We start from the raw sequence: 23,605 nt of genomic DNA, 5'->3' as shown, positions 1-23,605 counted from the left end.
ATAATAGAGTAGTAGTTCACAATTACCTGCCTAGAATCACCTAAGAAACTTGTTAAATACATATTCCTAGGCTTCCTCTTCAGATTCTCAAAGTTGGAGATGGGGCCTGGGAATCTGATTTTTAACCATCTTATCAAGTGGTGCTGGTATATCTTTGTTGAAGAAATGGACAATGAAAAAGATACACATGTAAATGAGATGGGAATCGGAGTTGTTTAATGGATATAGAGTGTTTTAGTTAGTCTATTGCACAACAGTGTGAATATACTTATCAGTATTCAACTATATGTTTAAAAATGGTTAAGATGATAAATTGTATATTATGTGCTTTTACCACAATTAAATTTTTTTCAAATTTATTTTTAAAAAAAAAGAAAGGATGGTTGGTCATCTTTTTCTTCCTGAACAGTAGGTCAAACTAGTAGATCATTAGCTATTCATCATTACTGACTCCTCTGGCCATCAGTTCATTTTCTGTCTCTTTATTGAAGAAAAAATGGTAACCTTTTAAATATTTTCTCCCACCTGTTGCCTGCAGTGTCAAACTGCATAATGAAGAACTGTATAATGAAGAACATTTTAATGGGCAATATTTTAAACGTCTTAGGTTAAATAGTTCCTCCTCCCTTTTTTGGATAACATGCGTACAATAAGCCTTCATTATCTGGCTTCATTGAGGTTCTGTTTGTGGTAGTTCAGTTCATAGCTTCCTGACAGGCCCTCTTGCCACCATTTCTTCCTTTTCCATAGCAAAGTTTTTTGTGATCTAGTCTAACTCTGGTTTGCATCTGTAGTTCCTCTTTCTCTTTTCCTCCTAGTCTCCCAGTCCTTACATTAAACTTCTTCTAGTATTTCTAACTCATGTCCTTCACATCATTCTTTTACCTTTGCATGTGCTGAAATGACTTCTCTCTTTCTGGTAAACTCCTACTCATCCTTCAGGACTCAGTTTAAATGTTACTTTTAGTCCTTCCCTTCCTTCTCTACCTCCCTCCTCCCCTCCCGGTCTTCCCAGTTTCCTCTCTGCCCTGCTCTTCTCCCGGGCCGTACACAGACACATAGTTAGGCCTTCATTATCTCTGCCGTAATCCCACTTTAGATTGTATTGTGATTGTATGTGTATATGTGCCTTTCTCCTTTATTAAACAGTGAATTTCTTCAAGGCAGAGACTAATTTAGCCTTGTTATTTCCATGTCTTAAGGCTTAGTATAGAGTGTGACTCAATAGGCAAAGAAGTATTTGAAGTACTGATTATAAAGAATCATTTTCAAGTTTATTAATTTAGTTCTCTAAGGCTCTCCACTTGTACAGTTGAAATTTTATGTTTTTAATAAACCTGTATTTTAAATTTTTTGTAGCTCAGACTTTTTACTAATTTAGATCAGCACAACCTTTGTGAATACAAATTAGTTTTTTCTCTTAGTTGATATTCTCCTTGAATCAATATAACTAATACCCATTTTATCAGGTTCAGAGAAATCAAGTGACTCAACTAAATCCAATCCTACCCCTGCCTCCAAGTAGGACTAGAACTCGCATTTGCTCATCCCAGCCAAGTGCTTTTTCCTCGAAAAAAAAATAAAAAGGGCAGGAAATTAAATTTTTATAGAAAATTTTTGTCTGGAGAGATGAAGTGAATAGAATGTCAGCAAAAGCCAGAAGCATCGTAATTTGAGGTGATAGAAATTGAAGCAATAATTGAATAGGTAGGTACTACCATCTTGGGTGTCTGGGGCACTTGAACATTGGAGTGACTAGCATAGAGCACACCTTTTCCAGGTTCCGTCAGCATTTGATCAGGGAGTCCTACCTAGCAAGAGTGTTAAAAATGGAAACCATGTCTTTCCACTCCTTGTCGGAGGCTGCAGAGTATAATGTTTAAGCACTCTGGTGTCAGACAGACCTAGGTTTGAGTCCTAGCTCTGCCTCCCAATCATCGTGTGACCTCAGATAAGTCACTTAATTTCTCTAAACCTCAAATTTCCTCATTTGCAAAATAGAGATCATAATAGTACTTAACTCCAAAAGTTGTAGGAAGGATTGAATGAGATAACATGAATAATGTTTAGTACAGGCTCTGGTTCAGAATACGCATTATGCAAATGTAAGTTATCCTTGTTTCCCCCATTTCTGTACCTGGGAATAATATCCTAATACAGTTAAAGATAATAATTACTTTAATTAGAGAATGAAAGAGATAATCAAATCGGAGGGAATGCGTAGATTTCAAAGCAAGGGTAATGGTTAAAGCAGAACATTCTCTCACCCCTGACTAGTTAAAATACAATTTGTGATATCGCTGACGTTACAATATACCATCAAAGTCATCTTCATAAATATAGTTTAAGTGAGAAGTCCTGTTTGTTTCCCTTCCAGTTTGGGAAGTTTAATGTGTGATATCCACTGTCTTGTCAGTATGGTTTTCCAAGTGTCATTATCTTTATCATCATGTATGTCCAACATAGTGATACCTGATTGTTAGCTGGTTTTCAACTAAGCCTTTTGGGGAGTTTTATTTTATTCGTAATCACTTATTGAAATTGTATAGGCTTCTGGATTCTTTCAACAGCTAATGGTGGTACTGTCACTAAGTGCTGTGGTTCATACTGCAGTTGTTCAGAATAGTCCTCGTTTTCCACTGTGATAGCTTGGAGTATAAAAATTGATTTTAAAGTAAAAAGAGTTTTATAGTGGCACACTTTAAAAAAATAGAGCAAAGCAGCTCTCCTTACTGTGAATGAAACATGCATATATATTTATAGCATCATCCAAGGACCATTGTGTGAACCTTGTCTGGCATATTAGTCTAAAATAAAATTGTAGATTAGGCATTGTGTCTTTCTTTGAGAGTTCTTTACGCCATTCTTTTATGATTTAAAACAGCTCTGCCACTTCCTGTATAACGTCATGTTTTCTAGATTATTTTCTGTGGGTTTTTTTTTTTATGTAAATCCTTTCACTTGGTGCTATTTTTCTTGTCTAAAAATCCTTATCTGAGAAGTGTTTTTAACTCTTTTCAGAAGACCACTTGGAAATTATAGATATTCAGGCCAAGGTTAAGCAGCTCATGGTGATGGTGATTTTGAATGGTATTCACATTGCTAATATAACTAAGAAAATATAGAGGTACCAACCAAGCTGAGGTGGAAGAGACACGTAGAGAATGTGGGCTGGGATAAAATATGGCAGGAGGAGAAGGAAACACCATTTCTTGCCTTTTCTGTGCAGAGAAGGCATTCCACCTCTCTTTGGGGACTCCCAAGTTGCCACTACCCTCTCTTGATTAAATTCTCTCCAATTGTGGTTCCCCACCTAATGTTCAGAAAGGTCCCCACATTGTCTTTCCATCTTTTTTCCCTTCTTCTTCGCATTAACATTGTGTCTATTTCCTTTGTGTAGATTATATATTTCTATAAAGATTTAGGAAGACAATGATATTCAACGAAATACAAAAGCCCCCTTTACAAGTCCCAGTATTTGCATTTTCAAAGAGAAACTTGTTCAAATCAACCTCCAACTGATAAGTTTTCAAATTGTGTGACAAAAAATTGGGATGGGGCATGGCATTTTTTTCTTGACTGAAACTAAGTCTTTGCTATACTGTGATCAGCTCCTTGAAGTTGTTTATATTTGTGGTAGCTTCTCTGCTCTTAACTGTATTTCCGAACTCCTAGGTTTTCCAAAAGTTCTGTATGCGCATGTCAGGATTTTTTTGTGTATGGGGATTGATGTAGATGACAGTTTTGTTTTCATAACTCACTGAAAACCCCCACAACATTATCCTAACCTGAGCAGCCCTCTTGGATGGCAGCGAGACTATCAGAAATTTTCAGGTCTCATTTTCACCCAAGACAGAGATTTAAGGAACTCTTAAATAGGGGTGAACAAATAAATGACATACCACACTAAAAGATTGCTAACTCCTAAACTTAATTGCTCTGGACTACTTAATAAATATAGATACTAGAAGGCAAATTACAATCACAATGGCTTAAAGATATAATCTTGAATTTTTAAATAATCTTTCGAATAATTGCCAAAAATTTTTACCCACTTCAAAGTAAAATATTTACTTCTTTCATTCTAACTGGAAGCAGTTTTGACCCAAAGGCATATAATGTATGACTGCTTTGGTCTCCCCAGCCCTATGTGTAGGCACTCACAGAACTGGATATAATTATACAGTGTAATAGTCCTTTTCATCTGATGAGGGCAAATTACATAGTATTAATAGAAACTTAACAATTCAAGTAATACCATATGTCCTGTACTCTCACCTTAGTGTTATCCAAGTGAAATCATTGTTGAGATGAATATTCTTAATTCACAAGACCCATTTAGTATATGGAATCCTGCTGGAAAATATGTTACTTATTTAAAAGAAATCTTCACACCACTCCCACCCTCAGTGTATTCCAGAGATACTTTGAAAACTACGTAAATCATCAAAGACATCGCATTTCTTTCTGAATCATAGTCACCCTATATTAGAAACCAGTACAAAGTAAGGGAGCATTCTAGGTCAGTAGGCCCCTCTAAACCTGCGCCTATCGTTACGTAATATGTAATTCAGATGTTAGTGAATTTCAAAGGTTATAAATGGCGAAGTGCTATATGCAGTCCCAAAGTCATGGTCAGATATTACTGGCCAAATCCTACATAGAAAACATTTCCTGATTGTTTAAAAATAGAGAGATTATAGCTTGTGTCTTAATGGAAAAGGTAAGAGGCAATTTAGGTAGAATATGCTTGTCTGAATATTAAGATTTATGTTACCTTCAGTTTTGTCAAAAGCCATTTTTCTAGGCATAATAGAAAGAGACTTCTGACTTAAAATGGAATCGAAGATCATTCTCACTTGAGCAGGAACTCAAAAGAAAAGTGGACAACATAGCAGGGTAAAGTCAATACCAGACCTCTTAAGTTTTTTGTTGTGGTCTTTCACATGATAGGACTCTGGTTGAAATTTTTTAAATACATAATTACTCTTTTAAAGCACTCTAATTATATGAGTGCTTAATACCATTTAACGTCATTAGATACAGTATCGGCAGCAAAGCTACACTGCAGCAGGTAGTTGAAGTTACATTTCAACTATAGTATGAAATTTTTAATGCATTTATGTATCTAAGTGGTATAAAATTGTCAGGTGTTATCTTTGGGAATAGATTGTCCCATTTCCGTAGCTACTTTAATTCTTATTAAACATAGTGTCTTTATTATTCACTTCAATTTTTACAGAGCTAGTTTGTTTTATTTTTAGCAAGCAGGATTTAACTACACGGATTGACTTTTCTATAAATTCTGATATGATTCCATCATTCTCACTTACCTAGTTGTATATGCCAGGCTTCTCGAATAAAAACTTCTTAGGGGTGTTTTATTACCTAACCTTACTATACCAAAGGCCAATTCTTATTCTTAGGTACTTATCTATGAGGGTTATAGATGTTAACATGTCATGTACTTCGTTTAGAAAAAAAAATAATCCATTTCTTTCCTACATCTCATTCTGGAAGATTCTATCCAATGGAATACAACACAAGACACACTAAAAGGAGGCCCTGCTTCATGGAATATGGAAGTTTTAAGACAATGGAGTTCAGCTCTTATTTGTAACGTAAAATAGAATTATTTGCCTTTGTTCTTTTTTTTTTTTTTTTTTTTTTAACACTCTCTCCTTATCTTTCTCCCACTCTTCTCCCCTCAAAAAAGAATCTTACAGCTGGCTCTCAGAGTTTTGAAGACAACCTTTTCCCCTTTTGGAGGGGACAGGCGTTAGGTTTAGAACTTGACAGTGTTAAAGCATTGACATAATCAGTTTTACACAAATTATGTGTTAGCTAGAAAACTGAGGAACATTCCTTACCAAGCCGTGACAATGTACTGCCGTAACTTAATAAAAATTGCCCAAGTGACAGTGTGTCTGCTGAATGGATTTTCCTTCACCATCTGGTTGTCATTGTAGTTTTTTTGTTGTTGCTTTCATTTGAAATGTGCTGATGATATTGTTTTTATTCCGTAGCATTGAACAGATGGGTTGATTATTCTTTTCAGATATTAATAAGGCAGCGGAAAGAAGAAATATGAATACGGCTCCATCAAGACCCAGCCCCACACGAAGGTAAAGTACCCTGAAGCAGTGAGTTACCTTGGGAGAGTTGGGCTCTGGGGAGTTAAGCCCAACTTCGTACATCAAGGGTCTTTTCTTCCCCCCAACAAATCAGAAAAGCTCAAGCAAACAATAAGAACATGAACCATGTGTGAAGGGCCTTGCTGCTTTTGTTAAACATACATCAGGAGATGCAGAGGAAGCATTGTGTTTTCGGTGGCAAACCCAGCAAGTTCAGTTTGCAACATGAGTTGCAGGCGATTGGAAGAGGATAAACCTCTGTCTGTCCCCAGCTCACGTGTCAATGAGAGCCTCCACAGAAGGAGGAGTGTCCCAGGGTCGTTGGTGTGTGTCACGCTGCACTGCAGCGGGCAGCAGAGATTCAACTCTTCATTCCAAATGGCTGACGGTCCAGCTGATAACCCAGGTTTATGGAAAGTGCTGCTTGAGAGATTGCTACTGTCTGTGCCTGAGCTGCAGATCCCGTTTGCGCGCATGCGTGGGTTACCTACCGAGGGTAAATAAAAAGGGCGAAAACACTCCACCTCTCAAAAGTCTTCCTTTTTCTTAGCTTTCCTGGAAATAAAGGCATTTTCCCAATATATTTTGTCTTCCAGTATATACAAAAGAGATAGTCCTGATGTGTACCTGGAGATATGCATTAAATTGGCCCCTTCTCCCAAAGAAGAGCCTTATTAACGTTACCGTTTACACCAAAGATGAGTATATTGTGGCCCCATAACAGTACACAAGCGGATGCACTGTGTGCAGTTTTATGTGAAATGAAGACCGATATATTTCATACCTGGTGTCTCTTCATGGCCCAAGTGGATTTTGCCTTTGTCCCTAAGTAAAAATGCCAACTTCCCACAGTAAACTACCAAAACTACATACTACAGTAGACTATATTTCCTACAATGAACTGAACACTGCTGATTACCATGAACCCTAGTCTGTACTGGTAGCTCCACAGGTCACCTGGGAATATACCAAGCTGAGCACTTACACATAACATACAGCTATCTTGCTTTGGGACAAAAACCACCTATGTTTTGTTACCCACTTATAGGAAAGAATTGCTGCTGTATGTTTGATGTATATGTCCCCACTTGGATGTGAAGGGTGGGTATTTTCTAAGCTACGAGAAATAGATTACACGATTCTGATCTGCAGAGTTCAAGCAGACTCTAGGGGCAAGGTAATGCTGCCGATTGCAGTTGTATTCTTTGAGCACTCTGCCTGCTCAGAGGAGCTGAATCTTGACACCATAGCTACAGCTACCCCAAAGCTATCAGGTGGATGCCCCAGTCTCACTGCAGAAGTGAGCATATACATTGGCATGCTGTCTGTTCTCTCTGACACCATAAAGAATGCCTGCAACTTGCAGGTAAATATTTTGTTGGTTGATTTTTGTGGGTATGTTTGAGTATCCTGAAGAACATAAATGAATCCTGCAGAACTTCAACGGTTCTGTATAATATCTACTTTCGTTATGCTGCATCTAACCGTGCTGCAGATGTTGGACAGTCCCATGTGTGTTGCACCTCATTGCCGCAATAAACATGGAGTACAGTAGGCTAAGAGTTTGCATCTAATGGTCAGAAATATGGACTCCCATTGGAAACTATGGTTGCCAAATGGCTCGAAAGGAGGTAGGATGTGTATCCAATTTCCAAGGAGCCTCCAATGTGTATGTTTCTGAACTAGGTAGCTTATGAGAAAGAATGTGGAATTGATAACTATAAAGACACCGACTCCACTAGTAAAGTCCCCCCCACTCTGTTGTCCCCATGATGCTTATGATATCTAGATAATGTCTGTGTGTTTCTGCAAAAAAACAAGCAGACCAAAAAAAAAAAAATTGCAGAATACAGAGTAGTTCATGTTTGCGATAGGAATTGAGAAGAATATTTTATGTCATCCTATTAATGATAGTTGACCAAAAAATGCTTTTAACATTTTCAATTGATTGTAGCTTTCAACAAACATTGGCAGTGTTGGGGAAATAACAAGCTCCCCTGGTTGGAATCCAGTGTAGCCATTGCCAGGTCATTAAATTTAAAAGGTTAATTTCATCTGTAATGGAAGAAATAGCTTTGTGCCTTTTTTTCTTAATACTCCCCACCACCCACCCAAAAAAAAAGACACAGCATTGTAGGGCATTTTTAAATGTTCTCCCTCCCAGATACATAAATATATGTCACTTTTATATACCTTTTAAAATAACACCTTCCTCAGAAATAAATTGTAAAACGAGGTTGTTGGGGCTGTGGATAGGGCAGTGGTTTCCTGCTTTATTTATAGTCAGTAGAAGGAAGAGAGAGGCTAATTCAAATTCCATTAAGAATCAGTCTTCCCCTGGGTGATACGTCCCTAACTGGGCTCCTCAACATGTTATTTAACATGGTGAAGTTTCATACAGTCATGCTTAATAAGGTTCAGGGAAGAGGGATGTTCACATTTAGTAAAATCTATTTCGAGCTTCATCTAAAACCTGAGCAAAGAGTCCCAGTTTTTTACCATTAAAAATAAAAATTTTAAAACCCAAAAACCAGACAAACTGAATATTTTATTCAAAATAGAACAACATTTTGATTATTGCCGTGATCATGCATTATCTCGTCAGATATACCAGTAGGGCAGGAATGAAATGCAGTTAGGCAAGATGAGAGAGTGGTTAGCCTGGAAGGGGCTGACCATTTCCCTGAAGGTGAACACCGGACATCACTCTTTCTTTGAGTGCATGCCTCCATTCAAAAAAGCCTTGAAGTAAACTGAAGTGTGCCAGTATTTTGACAGCAACCAAACTGCCTTCATTTGGCAATCATAATCATTTGATGCGCCCCCAGCCACAGGGAATGCAGTAGGGACTGGGGAGTGTACGACACTGCACCTGTGGCAAATATTTCCTTCAAGCTATACCTTTATGTGTTCAGTGCTGCTACTTTTAAATTGTTTTCAAGCATGCTGGCAAGACCTTTGTAACACCTTGTATTGCTGGACTTTAACCTTGAGTGTTAAAACACCTAGGTATCTTTGGGAGTTTTCACAGGATTATCACCTCTTCAAATGTCTCTGTAAGCCACAGTTCTGCTGGCATGGCTCTCTGTTCAGTAATGTGTTCCCTAATGACTCCAGCTGTCAGTGCGTAATTCTGACAATATTGGCCCAGCCAAGCACAGAATTCTGCATCAGAGATCCCTGTTCTGGACCAGATTTCAACCTGAATTCTCATCTAACTCTTGGACCACTTCATTTGATTCCTTTGGGTATATTGCATAGTTACAATGCAAGTTGTCTAGCATTGGTGCTAGGCGTTAGTCCTTCTTCAAAGACTGGACCATGATTCTGGTTGTACCTCAGATGTTCTCAGTTTCCATCCGTAGATCAACACTTTGGCAATCCAGGTCTTGGAGCATACCCCTACGCAGCCATGGCTTCCAAGTGAGACTGAATTTCTTCAACCTTCCCATGTGACCTAAAGAACAAACAACTTGTCTACATCAAAAGCTCTGCAGAGAGTTTTCTTCATATTTTCATTAAGGATGTTAGGCCTGGTGCTTCTTTGGTGAATGTCATCGAGCACTAGGTTCATCAGAAATAACCTACCTGTAGACAAGTTTCTTATATGGCCTAAGATGGTTTCTACCTATCCACAGTGTTAATTCTTTTGATAACTGCTTGCTCCTTGGATGTTTGGATGTGAGACAGCCCTAGCTCTAGGTGGGCCTCACAATTAAAGATTCCAGGCTCCGATTACCTCTACACTGACACTTAAGAAGAGTCTTCAGTTCTCAGCAAGTGCCACCTCCACCAACAGAAAAGTCATAGTTGTGCTTGAGAAGATCATCAGCATGCTTCCAAGAAAGAGATATGGGCACTTACAAAATTTGGATTTGTAAAATGTGCTATATCATTGCACTCCATATCCTACCTGGACCTAATGGCAAAATTTCGCACATATCTATTGCCTCCGTTTCTGACAGTAGCATGGAGCCATCGTGGTGGGGGATCAGCATCACACAGCAGCCAGCCATTTAGATAATTATATTTGTGGACAGTATCTGTGACAATAGAAGTACGAAGAGCTGATGAAGGATTTTTTTTTCAGGAGCAAAAAAAAAAGAAAGGCTGGTCCTCCCAAGGAAAATATTCCTGTGAACAGAAAGGAGATGCTGACAAAAGGACAGAGGCCTTTCTTGACTTCCTGTACAGCCAAGACCAAAGAACCGTCCTGGGCTTGAGATTTCAGCCTCTGGCCAAAGACAAACTCGAAGTCCGTCACAGTCTTCAAGAGAATCATCTGTCTGTTCTTACTCTGTAGGCTCGCAAATGAATAGTACCCTGCACACCCTTTTAGTCCCCAGGAAGCAAAGCCGCAATACCGGAAGCACATCACTTGCCTGCCGTTTGAGCCATGGCTTTTCCCTTCACCCATCCCTCCCTCCCCTCTCAAGTGTTTCCAAACGATATGGCTATATTTCTCTCAAAGCAAAGAGCATTTGGCTATTTTTCCCTACTGAATAGATGAGAAATACATAACAATTTTAGTAGTGTTTGTCACCTGTCTTCAGTTTGTGAGTGCCAATGCTGAAATTAATTTAACCACCGTTTAGTTTCTTTTTAGCCTCTAAGTGACCTGGTACGTGAGAGTACACTGCATATGGTCTCCAGTAAAACACCTCTGGTGCCATGGGATGATATTGTGAACCTTCTTATGTTCCAGAAGCTTGCTTCTAACCCGCTTGGTATCTGAGATCAAGCATCTCATTCAGCAGGCTTCCTCCTTGGGGCACCCTGACTGCTGCACACTGTACCACCCTTTTGATAGCTGGTTGTTGCTTTGAGAAGGATGTTGCGGGGCGGGCAGCAGCAGGAGCCCTTGGAGTCCTTTTGTCCTGGGGGAGTTCTTTGTTTGGGTCATAAAGTGACCCTAAAGGGTTTTTTGTTTTGTTCTTGTCTTCAGAAGAACAGCAGTCTACCATGCTGCTCATCTTTTGAAGAAAGGAAAATAGCTTAACCTTTCTTTTCATTTTAGAGAATTATTATCTTCTCTGTCCCTACTTCTACTATTCCTTTGGGTTTTTTTCTCCCGTGTGAATATCATCTCTTCTACATTTTTACCCAGAAGGCAATCGAAAGGGAATTAGTAGCTTTGTTGCACATGGACTTTCATTGAGGGAAGGGGGAGTGCTTGCCTTCACAAACTGGAAGCATGAACCCAGGCTTTGGGAATTTAGGTTATCGGTCAACCTCCAGGAATGAACTCTGACAGGTAAGTAAGGTATTTTCAGTGGATTCTAAAGAATGAGAACCAAATATGGCATAATTATCCTAAAGCTGTGAATAACCATGCCGTGACATGGAGTTCTTATCTGCATCCCCACCCCTACTTCCACCAGCCTGAGGCTTTTTGTGTGGTCTGTGGCCAGTCAGGCTCATGATCTCTTTCATCTCTGATTGCCAAGAACACTTGAAATCTGATTCCACCTCTAATGACTACTTCTAACTGCTCCCCAAGGCAAGTTTATCTGATGATCATTAATCCAAAAATACTTTACAGTTGTCTCTTCCCATTGGGTTCTGAGTGTTTGCCCACATTATATACTATACAGATGTTACACACGTTGGGAGGATTATACGATACAATAAGAAAAATTGAAGTAAGAATCTTGCTTAGTCTGCACTTTGTTCTAATAAAAAAAAAAAAAATGTTTAGGTGTCCTCATTTAAACTCCCTGATGTCCTCTATGTTTGCTTCCACAAATCAGGAGTACTTGTGAGCCTTAAAGCATATGACAAGGACTTTCCATAGGAGCAAAATCGGCATTTGAATTGTTCTTGCTGTGTCCAAGTGGATGAAGTGAAATTGAGGTTTTCTACCAAGCTAATGGCATCATGATGGTTGCCTAATATGTGTACTCATGGTAGATAACAAAAAGATAAACAAAACAGGACTCCTGCTCTTGAGAGGCCTTGCAGTTTAGTTGAACAATCGATTAAACATTTCATGAACTCCATGCTGTGTCCAAGGAATAAAAAGCCTCTACTGTTTAGTAGGGAGGCCATGTAAACAATTACAGAACAGTATGATAAGGGCAGTAATAGAAGTATGTACAGGAGGAAGAATCATTCAATGTATTCTTGGGGCATCTGCATGCCAGACATGGTGGGGTGGGGTTTATAGTGGAGAGTAGGACACAGACAGACATTGAACAAGTAAGTAGGTCAAATTGTGACAAATGAGAAGTAAAAGCAGTGCTATGAGAGGATGTGGCCAGGATTTAGGGGCAGAAGATACACTTTTAAACTAACAATCAAGGAGTGAGAGAGAATTAGGCTGAGACATAGAAAATGAGTATGCATCCGTGCCTGCCGCTCAAGTTAAGGCTTCAGAAAAAACCTTGGCTAGATATAGCTGAAAGATCAGTAGGGCAAGAGAGCGGTAAAATAGAGAGAGGGTGAGATGGGGTTGGAGAAGACAGGCCAAGATTTTAACTAGCCTTACTAGAGATTTTGGATTTAATTCTAAATAATCTTGGGAACCAGGGAAGGGTTTTGCATATTTAAAAGATCACTCTAGAGTAATCTGGAGAAAGACTAGAAAAGAGGCAAGAGCAGAAATGAGAAAACTACTTTAAAAGATTTGCCGTGGTTTTAGGGCAGGCAATTGTGGATTGACATTCAGTGGTATCACTGGAGGTGAAGAAATGTGGGCAGAATAGATAGCATTTTCAGAAAAAGAATGAAGAGTATGAATATGTGATTGGAAGAGTGAATGGGGCTTTAAGGAAAGGATGACATCCAGCTTCCCGGCTTGAGTAACTAACTGAGTAGATAGATGTGGCATTTTTTCAAATGGAAAGGACTGGAGGAGGAGCATATTTGTTGGGGAAGATCAAGAGTTCAGGGCAGGTTTTATGGAGGAGGTAATACTTAATGTGGGCCAAACTAGAAGACATTGTAAAAAGGTAGCTACCAGATCAAGATGAGTAATAGAAATAAGTGCTCTAAGAGATGAGCAGGAGGAGAGATCAGTAGTTACTAGAGAAATTAGAGATCATTTCTTGGAAAACATGAAACATGAGCTTGCCTGTGAGGATTGGATGATTCTTGGATTAGTGCAGGAAAATATTCCAGGTCGAAAATCATATGAACAGAAATACTGAGATAGTTATGTCGTGCGAGTTAAATCATAAGAACAGCTAAGTAGGACCAAGTAAGTTGAATCAGAAAATGGAGGAGAGGTAATAGTTGGAAAGAGGCCAGATTTGTTAGGGAGGAGTGCCCAGAAGAGTGAGAGTCAAGCTGCAGTTGGTAACAGGTGATAATTTGGGTGATTGGTATGGTATTTCTGCATTGAATGAATTGAAGTCTGGAAGGCTGGTTTTTGTTTCTGTTTTTCGGAAAGTTGTTGCTGCCAGGATAGATATAAGGATTTGGGTTGAATTTATGAATCCAGTGAAAAGGAGAACCGAACAGGATTCAAGTGACTGAACGAAGATAAGGAAGGAAGAATCAAAGTTAATTTTGAAGAACTTAAACCTTGGTAACTGGTTAGGTGATTTTTGGCAGAAGCGAAGAAGTCAGGAATGGGACTGAATGGGTTGAATAAGAAATTTAATTTTAGATATGTCGAGGTTGAATTTCCAGTGGAGTGGAATGTGTCATGAAGATTACTGAATCAGAGCAGGCCCAACATATCTGTGACTTCAAACGCTGTTTAAAAAACAAACCTTGGCAAAAAGGAACCAGGTTCTACATAAACCTAGAGGAGTATATTTGCTGGGGAAGATCAAGAGAGAGAAATTGAGAGTGACCACTCTCAGTAACTGTGAGAAGACAAACTGAGTGTTCTTATGCTATTCTGTGTGGATCATATTGTATTTTTTTCCCTTTAATTTGATTATCCTGCTAGACATTTTAAGTGAAGTTTTCTGCACTTTAAGACAACTCTTTCGATCACCATTACTTTGTATGAGATTGTGCCATTTGTTCCTTTTTTCTTCATGAGTCTTTTCCCTTACTGTGTCCCCCCCAACTTTTTCTCGCTTTTAAAATCTCTTTCAAACAAGTCTGGTGGGAGAAAATAGGTTCTACGGGAAAGACGCTTTCACTTTGAAAACCTGTTGAGATTGACATGATAGTTTGGCACGCATAAGGAATACCGAATTACTTACTCCCTGAAGCCTGATAAATACTGTGACTCTAGTCAGAACCTTTGGCTTTGGGTCATACATTCTTCCTTTGTCCTAATCTTTTGAGATCTTAGAACCTACTAGTCTTTATTTGCTGACCAAATGGGTGGTTGTCCTTAAAATTTTAGTCACATTCTCACTGTTTGGCTGCCATGTTTTAGAGGAAAAACGCTTGGAGGGTGAGAGCTTCCTCCAATAAATAGCTGAAGGGTTAGCTACCTTCATTTTCTTTGTCTTAGCATTTTTTTGCTACCTTCTACAGAGATCCATATGGCTTTGGAGACAGTCGAGATACAAGACGTGATCGATCCCCAATTCGAGGAAGTCCGAGGAGAGAGCCCAGGGATGGCAGAAATGGGCGCGATGCCCGGGATAGCAGAGACCTGCGGGACCACAGAGATAGAGACATTCGTGACCACAGAGACAGCAGAAGTATGCGTGATGCTCGGGACATGAGGGATCTTAGAGACTTGCGTGATCTAAGAGACTCTAGGGATTTTCGAGATCACCGGGACCCCATGTACGATAGATACAGAGATATGAGAGACTCCCGGGATCCCATGTACAGGTACAGGTACAGCTATTCCGCTTGTTTTCTTAAAACAGTCTTTTTTATGTGTGTTTTGCTAAATGAATTGAAAGCTCTGAAGGGCGATGACTTTATCAGCCTTGTATTTCCATTATCTTTCAAGTGCTAGATATGCTGTTCAATAAATATTTACTGAAATGTGTGAATGTTTGATGAATTGTGCTTAACAATGAATGTGAGTATCGCTGTGCTATGAAGGGCAATGTTGTGCAGAAGGAAAAAAGAGTGCAAATTGTTTTGGTAGTATAGGGGCACAGGGGAGGCAAACAAACGACCAATGAACGCATGAAAAGATGCTCGACATCATTAGTCTTTAGGGAGATGCAGATCAGAGCCACAGTGAGATACTACTTCATACCTACCAGGATGGCTTTTTTTTTTTTTTTTTTTTGAGAAAACAAAATAGCAAATGTTGGTGAGGTGTGGAGAACTGGTAGGTATGTAAAGTAATGTGGCCACTGTGGAAGACATTTTGGTGGTTCCTCAAAAAGTTAAGTATAATGGAATTACTATGACTCATCAACTCCACTCCTGACTATACCCAAGATAATTAAAAGGAGGGACTTAAACAGATACTTGTATGTGAATGTGCATAACAGCACTGTTCACAGTAGTCAAAAGGTAGACACAACCTAAATCATCAGTAGATGAATGGATAAAAAATGTGATCCATACAGTAGAACATTATTCAGCCATAAAAAGGTTTTTAATTCTGACACCTGCTACAACATGGTTGGACCTTGTAAACATGCTGAGTGAAATAAGCCAAACAGACACAGAGGACAATTATTATACCACTTATACAAAGTATCTAGAAAAGGCAAATTCATAGAGATAGAAAGTAAATTAGAGGTTACAGGGTTGAGGAATAAAGAGTTAATCCTTAATGGGTACAGAGTTTGTGTTCAGAGTGTTCTGTTCAGGGTGATGAAAAATTGTCTGTGTGTGTGTGATTTTTTTTTTTTAACCACAATTTTTAAAAGGCACAGAGAAGAGAAAAGGGGAAAGAAGGAGGCATGGAATGGTTCCTCAAAACTAATATCAGTAATTACTATCAGTTATTTTGTAATTACTTTATGGCAGGGACTATGCTGAAAGCTATCTGTACATCCTCCCCGTCATTTTGCAAGCCTGGTTAACTCAGTAACAGCTACAGAGTTGATAAGCAGTGAGTCCCAGATATGGGCATACCTTGTTTTATTGTACTTTGCAGATGTTGAAGTCAAAAGATTATGACTTCCTTTATTGTAATACTTGCTTTATGGTGGTCTGGAACCGAACCTGCAATATTTTCAAAGTGTGCCTGTACAAACCTTGTTTGTCTAATCCTAAAGTCCTGTGTCATGCTATGCACATTTCCTCCCAGGGGACTGGGTCTTGAAGAATTCTCTATATCAGATTTTTGCAGGATAGGACAGTCTTAATTTTGTGCACATTTCTTTAACTTTATAGGAGAGAAAGCTCTTATGACCGATACCTGCGAATGGATGACTATTGCAGGAGAAAGGATGACTCTTACTTTGACCGTTACAGAGATAACTTTGATGGACGAGGCCCTCCAGGCCCAGAAAGTCAGTCTCGAGCAAAAGGTAAAGTAACAGAAACAGTTTATTCCTGTTACTGGTAGAACACTTTACAAAAGAAAGAATAAACTAATAATCAATGGAAAAGGGTCTGATGACCTGGCTAAGCAGTTCACAGAAGAACTACAAATAACCTATTACAGATAGAGAGCATTCAGCTTGAAATAATTTTTAAATGCAAATTGGTATCATCATATGGTTTAGTCATTCAGTAAGAAAAAAATACGAAATTCCAACAATAAAATGAACAAAAGATTGGAGCTGAAGTGCTTGCTTTTTTTTGCTCATTGACCAAACAACTACAACTATCTGCATTACCTATGTAGCATGTGGATTTTTTATTTATAATTTTTACCTAACAGCATCTCTTTTTTAGGTTAAAGACAAACGTTTTTTTTAAAAGCCTGGTTTTCTCAATACATCTCTAAAGATTTTTTTAATTGTTTCATACCTAGTCAAGTTAAGAACCTTATTTTTAATTTGTAACAAAACTTTACTACCGGATTTTTTTTTTCAAAAACAAATTGTAAGTGCCTGTCAATAAAGGGTCTTAAATAGTTGTCCCAAAAATGCAAATTAGAATAATGATGAAATACTATCTTTTACCTGTCAAGTTGGTGGGAATTTTTAAGCAATATCCAATGTTGACTAAGACGTGGAAAAATAGCACTAGGTGATCCACCCTTATGGAGGAATGTATCAGTAAGAGCCTTTCTAGAGGGCAGTGTGGCAGTATGTATCAGATGAAACATTCGAATGACCACAACCTTTAATCCAACTGTTCCATTTCCATGAATTTGCAATAGTGAAAAATAATAATAACGGTTATTTTTAGGAGGTAGTCTAGAGCAGTGATTCTCTTTTTGGCACCAGGGACCAGTGCTCTTATGAGAATCTAATGCCTGATGATCTGAGGTGGAGCTGAGGCGGTGTTGCTAGCACTGGGGAGCTGCTGCAAATACAGACGAAGCCTCGCTCGCTTGCCAGCCACCCAGCTCCTGCTCTGCAGCCTGGTTCCTAACAGGCCGCAGACTGGTACCAGTCTGCAGCCCGCGGTTTGGGGACCCCAGTCTAGAGAATTAATTCAGAGTGCGTATGTAATGACAGCCTTTGCCTACAAATAGTTCAGGATTCAAAGTAAGGCCTATGACTTATTTTTATAGAAAGAACAGTCCGTATTTCAGTTTTCCTTGGTGGTGTCTTGCAGAGCGTTTGAAACGTGAAGAACGACGTAGAGAAGAGCTTTATCGTCAATATTTTGAAGAAATCCAGAGACGCTTTGATGCTGAGAGGCCCGTTGATTGTTCTGTGATTGTGGTCAACAAGCAGACTAAGTAAGAACCCTTTGGATATTTCTCCTGAGTAAAGAGAAGGGTCAGAAGAGAAATTCAGGCTTCCTCTTGGCACCTGTGCCCGCTGCACTAGGTCTGTGCATTCTGGCACTACTGTGCTAACTTAGCCAGAGTTCTTTCAGTTGTAGGTGACGGAAAACCCATTGCAAACTGGCTTAGGCCTCAAAGGGAAATTTTTAGTTTGCTTGGCTGGGAAGTTCATGCATGGCTACATCCAAATTCAAACCATATCATCAAGACTCGGTCTCTGTGTAGCCTTCATTCTCAGGCAGGCTTTCTACTCGAAAAGGCAAAATGGCGCTGGCCCTAGACATATATCTTTTTGGCTTAGCAAACCCGGTGGAAAGAGAGCTTTTCCTTCCTAGTGCTTCCACCTAAAGTCCTGGAATTGTCATTGAGCTGACCTGGCTCAGTTTCCCATCCCTGGACCATTCACTTTGGCCAGTGGTGCCGAGGTACTCTAATTGGCCAGGGCTAGGTCATGTGCCCATCCCTAGAACTAAAGGTAGATTAGCCCTGTGGAACCATGAAGACTGAGTGAGAGGACTGCCTTCCCAAAAGAAAATGAAGCAGGAATATATGCTGGCCAGGCTAAGCAATAGATGCCTCCCTCTATGTAACAACCCCGAATCCCCAATACTTTGGAGATTTGTCAGCCAAACCTTTGTGAAGTGCCATGGCCTTGCAGAACTGTTAAGTGACCATGCTAGTCAATCTAGAGTTCACAGTACCATTTATTCCACCTCTGTCTTACATTCTTTCCTTTAAGAAACAGAGCAGAGAAGCAGAGGGAGTATAGCAGCTTGCAGGCTTGGCAGTAGTGACGTTCCCTTTCCCCGGGTGATTAGTATTTCTAGCAGTTTGAGGTTAAAGAGCTAATTCCAAGGCAGAGGCTAGGGAAATAGGTGTTAAGATACCAAGCAGCAGGCAGAGTTCACAGGCTCTGGGCTGCCTTGTTTAGAGGTAGATGCTGCTTTAACTGTAGACGTATTTTTTTGGTTTTTTGGCACGTTAACAGCTATTACTTTCTGAGCACCTACTCTGTACCACCCCATGCTAGGCACTGTATGTAAATTATTTTTAATCTTCACAATCATGTTACGTGTGTATTCATTCAGCAAATTTTTGTATATGTGGCAGATGCAAGGTACTGGGGTTGTAATGGTAAGCAAACACACAGCCTTTCCTCTTGTGGAGATTACACCCTAGTTGGGTAGATGACCAAAATAAATGTATTGGTAATGAGTCCTTTGAGAAGAAATATATCAAGGATCTAATTTAGATTGGAGAGAAGGTCAAGGAAACAGCATACAAGTTGAGCCATGTATTCCTGTTTTATTGGTAAAGAAATTGAGGTTTGTAAGAGGTAAAAGGATCTGCTTAAAGCCTTTCAGCTTTGCAGGTAAAATGTTAAGGCTGGAATCCCAACCCATCCTACTAGCATTAAAGCCCATGCTTTTCCCACTATGTTATGCAGCCTCCCCAAAGACAGATAACGTGCCACAAATCTTAAGCAATAGGATGGTGTTAAGGAAGGACCACTGGACTAGAGAATCAAGAGAAGGACCTGGCTACTAAATACTGTGCTACTAGCAACTTATATGTGACCATTCTGAGCCAGTATAAAGAGAAGGAAGTGATTAAGCTCCTTGAAGCCTGAAGATACTGGTGGGCTAGGATTTGAATTCTCCATAGGAGCACATACAGCTGGCTGAGGTACAGTATTGTGCAGATGAGGAGCTGGTCAGGGAGTGCTCACCTGGATTCTGTTTGTTTCTACAGAGATTATGCTGAATCTGTGGGGCGGAAGGTGCGAGACCTAGGCATGGTAGTGGACTTGATCTTCCTCAACACAGAGGTTTCACTCTCACAAGCCTTGGAGGATGTTAGCAGGGGAGGGTCTCCTTTTGCTATTGTCATCACCCAGCAACACCAGATTCACCGCTCCTGTACAGTCAACATCATGTTTGGGACCCCACAAGGTATGGAGGCCCCAGAGGGTCAGAATTCCAGAGGTGGTCACTAGTCCATTAATTTATGCCTTACTCAGAACAAGCAGGTGTTGGTCAAATGACTTGTATTTCAGCTCACATATGGTAGGGCCCTTTGATAAGTGCACTGGAGGAGACTAACATAATCATTTACTCATCTGATTTTCTTTTAATGGATAGTTATTGGGCCTGCTATAAGACATTGTATTTAACCCTTAGGTATATATAGTGGTATGCTGGCAAATGTTTAACAATCAGTTCTGGGTGGGGAGATGGCAGTAATGTGGTTTATGTAGCATTTGCTAATTTGCATGGTGTAAATACCCTCACTGTGTCCTATTTCAAGCCACCAATGTGAAGTTACTTCAGGGAGAGTTGGAGAGAGATGCATACAGTCGGCTCTCGCCAGTGAGGGGTTCCAGCACACCTCTGGTACATACTACACTGAGTGCAACAGAATCCTAGCTTTCACCAAACTTTCTAATGAGGGACAGAGAATACAACAGACAATTAGGATACTGTTTGTAAGTGTGCTAGAGAAGTGGGCAGAGGGACCGTGAGGATAGAGAAGAGTCTCTGACCTCTTAGAGACCTAGGGTAAGTTCCTTGAAGTCTTTCCCTAAAGTGGCCTTTTTAGTACTTTGCACCCAGACTATTGAGACTCAGCAAACTGATGCCCTGCTTACTGCACAGACTTTTCCCTTTAGTCACCACATTCAGGATCTCTATATGCCTGACATTACACCCATATCCTTAAAATGAATAAGGCTCTCCAGTGGGTCATTTGTCTCTCTGAGGAATAGGCGTCATGAGGTATGTGGACATTTATATAAAGTTCCGAGGAGTCTTCTCACCACTCTGTAAGCCATGTTGCCCAAGGTGAGGAGAGGAGGTTATTTAGGGCCAAGTTTGGTCTTAATCCAGGACCTTTGCACTGATGAATTCAAAAACAGTAGATCAGCTCTATCCTGAGAAGCACAGTGGAGAGCCAGGCTTTACAGACGGGCTTTTTGATCCCCTGCAGCCTACCTCCCGCGGTTATTCCCCACGTGGTCCTTCTGACTCTGTGGGAGACTGTCATGTTTCTTTGGTTTTTACTACAAGTCTGTGATCTAGGAATTCCTCAGAGAACCAGCTCTTTACAAAGGTGTGTGTTCCCCACCACAGAAATCCGTTCTCCTGTCTTCCCAACTTCATCTCCTACCCTTCCCCATCCCCCGCCCCAAGGCTTTTTGTCACTGAAATGATTTTCTTGCTGGTTCGAGGTTAGGGAAAGCTTGACAGAGTCTAACAGGTGGGTACTGAAATCTGTCATGGGAGAAAATAACTCACGTCATCCCCTCCTACAGAACACCGCAACATGCCCCAGGCAGACGCCATGGTGCTGGTGGCCAGAAATTATGAGCGCTACAAGAATGAGTGCCGGGAGAAAGAACGTGAGGAGATTGCCAGACAGGCAGCCAAGATGGCCAATGAAGCCATTCTACAGGAAAGAGAGCGAGGAGGCCCTGAAGAAGGAGTGCGTGGGGGCCACCCTCCAGCCATCCAAAGCCTCATTAACCTGCTGGCAGACAACAGGTACCTCACTGCCGAAGAGACTGACAAGATCATCAACTACCTGCGAGAGAGGAAGGAGCGGCTTATGAGGAGCAGCACCGACTCTCTGCCTGGTGAGCTACGTGGCAGGGCCGAGGTGAAGTTCTGACTCTGCATTTCTCTAATCCCCAGGCTCTGTTGGGAGGGTGTCAAGCCCAGGGCTCTTTGGGGCGGGTAATGGAAGTGAGCCCATCCCTTGGGTTTGCCCATAGGCCTTCGTGCCGATATAAGGATAATTAAGATTTGGGCACGGAATTCTGATACCTGAAGTTAATTCTCATCCCTAAAGTTAACAGACTAGTGATGCTGGCTCCCTGGTAACCAAGGTGGATGCCCTTTTTTCTTTAAGTAGTTCTCTGGGGAACTAGGCTGTCTACTGGAGATAGCCCAGACCATGAAGTGACCCCTTTGGAAAATCGATGTTATAGTCTTTGTACTGTGTGATTGATGTGATCAGTGATTGTTGTTCTTCCCTGGGCTGCTAAGCCTCCTGCCCATGGTAGGTACTTTCAACCAGATACCTCCTCCTTCTGTCTTCCAGGCCCGATTTCCCGCCAACCACTCGGGGCGACCTCGGGTGCCTCGCTGAAGACACAGCCAAGCTCCCAACCGCTCCAGAGCGGCCAAGTGCTCCCCTCTGCTACACCCACTCCAGCTGCACCCCCCACCTCCCAGCAAGAGCTTCAGGCCAAAATCCTCAGCCTCTTCAATAGTGGCACGGTCGCGGCCAATAGCAGCTCTGCATCCCCTTCAGTCGCTGCCGGAAACACCCAGAACCAGAATTTTTCCACAGCAGCAAACAGCCAGCCTCAGCAAAGATCACAGGCCTCTGGCAATCAGCCTCCAAACATTTTGGGACAGGCAGGATCTGCTCGGAACATGGGCCCCAGGCCTGGGGCTCCTTCCCAAGGGCTCTTTGGCCAGCCTTCCAGTCGCCTGGCACCTGCCAGCAACATAGCCAGCCAGAGGCCCATGTCTTCCACGGGTATCAACTTTGACAATCCAAGTGTACAGAAGGCTCTGGATACCCTGATCCAGAGTGGCCCTGCTCTCTCTCACCTGGTTAGCCAAACCACAGCACAGGTGGGGCGGCCCCAGGCACCCATGGGATCTTACCAGAGGCATTACTGAGGCTCAGTCTCTCAACTACCCCCAACCCCCTCATCCCTGGCCGCCTCCTACCTATTGCGTTTAAATAGAGTTATTGGAGGATGTTCTCTGCGCCTATCCAGGTCCACATCGAATGTCATAAGTTTCTACCACCTGCTCTCTTCTGCCCAAGGCTGTGTTACTTATTCCTTCCAGAGTCGAGAGTTTATACTGCATTTGGGGCTGTATTTTTGTTGTTCTTGTTGTTGTTGTTTTTGTTTTTGTTTTTTTTTTGTAGAAAATAAATATCTCTGGGGTCACTTGGGTGGCAGTATAGGTGTCTGGGCTCAGTTTATATTAAATGGGTTTCTCTGGTCTCTGTCAGCTGGATGGAGGGGAGTGCCCCAATTGGCTGAGTTTGGAATGGCATTTTCATGTCAGTAGCCACTGCCTTTGTTCATTTTGAACCTACCAAGGTTTTCCAGCCTCGCACAGGCCAACCAGAGCTCGAGCTCCTGCCTACAGCTCCTGCCTAGGGTTGCATAGTAGATTGGGCTTGGCAGGCAGGGCGGCGTCATGCCCCACCCCCTATGTTGGGGGATCTGCTTGAGGATTCATAAATCGGCTTCCCTGGAGTTGTTGAGGAGTGTCTGCAGCCACGGAAACAGGTACTTTTCTGCATGACCCAGGGTGGTTCATTTTGGATTTTCTCTTTTTTTTTGCTTTCATGTCATTGGAGGATCTCCAATGGACTGAACAGCTCTAGTCACCAGCAGTTTAACACAAACTGTGACTCTGGGCCCCAGCCACTCTACCCCCTTAACATTTGTCAGCCTCTCCTTCTCCAGCAGTAGTTTCGTGGAGTCAGGATTGAGACGGCAACTCTGGACTCTGGCGGTGAACACCCATTTTTTTAGCGATTATTTTGAGCTCTTGGCTCAAAAATCAGGCTCTTGTTTTCATCTGGACTCTTGTTCTATTTTCTGAGTAGCAGGAGGTAGGGACCATTTTGGTGTCAGACTTTTGGTAGCTGGACATGTTCTTGATATAGGCGACTGTTCATAACTTTTGAGCCAGAGAGAGATTATTAGAGG

The 23,605-nt window shown here is 41.1% G+C and overlaps 1 protein-coding gene across 4 annotated transcripts in view; it reads left to right on the top strand.

The window, feature by feature from the left end:
• Positions 1 to 23,456, top strand: part of NCOA5 (nuclear receptor coactivator 5) — a 28,563-nt gene extending 5,107 nt beyond the window's left edge. The window contains exons 2-8 of one of the 4 annotated variants that reach the window (XM_039864477.1): positions 6,059 to 6,125; positions 14,574 to 14,879; positions 16,353 to 16,489; positions 17,691 to 17,817; positions 19,618 to 19,817; positions 21,176 to 21,496; positions 21,964 to 23,456. In XM_039864477.1, the coding sequence (XP_039720411.1) occupies positions 6,088 to 6,125; positions 14,574 to 14,879; positions 16,353 to 16,489; positions 17,691 to 17,817; positions 19,618 to 19,817; positions 21,176 to 21,496; positions 21,964 to 22,553 (1,719 nt within the window). In that variant the 5' untranslated portion in view covers positions 6,059 to 6,087 and the 3' untranslated portion in view covers positions 22,554 to 23,456. Of the gene's footprint in view, positions 1 to 6,058; positions 6,126 to 14,573; positions 14,880 to 16,352; positions 16,490 to 17,690; positions 17,818 to 19,617; positions 19,818 to 21,175; positions 21,520 to 21,963 lie in introns of those variants that run through there. The other 3 variants (XM_039864479.1, XM_039864480.1, XM_039864478.1) reach the window with 3 other exon arrangements.
• Positions 23,457 to 23,605: the final 149 nt, after the last annotated feature.

This window comes from Pteropus medius, unplaced genomic scaffold (assembly GCF_902729225.1).
Source record: "Pteropus medius unplaced genomic scaffold, Ma_sr-lr_union100, whole genome shotgun sequence".
Lineage (NCBI taxonomy): Eukaryota > Metazoa > Chordata > Mammalia > Chiroptera > Pteropodidae > Pteropus > Pteropus medius.
The sequence above is the reverse complement of the archived record's forward strand: the minus strand, read 5'-3'. Positions and strand labels throughout refer to the sequence as shown.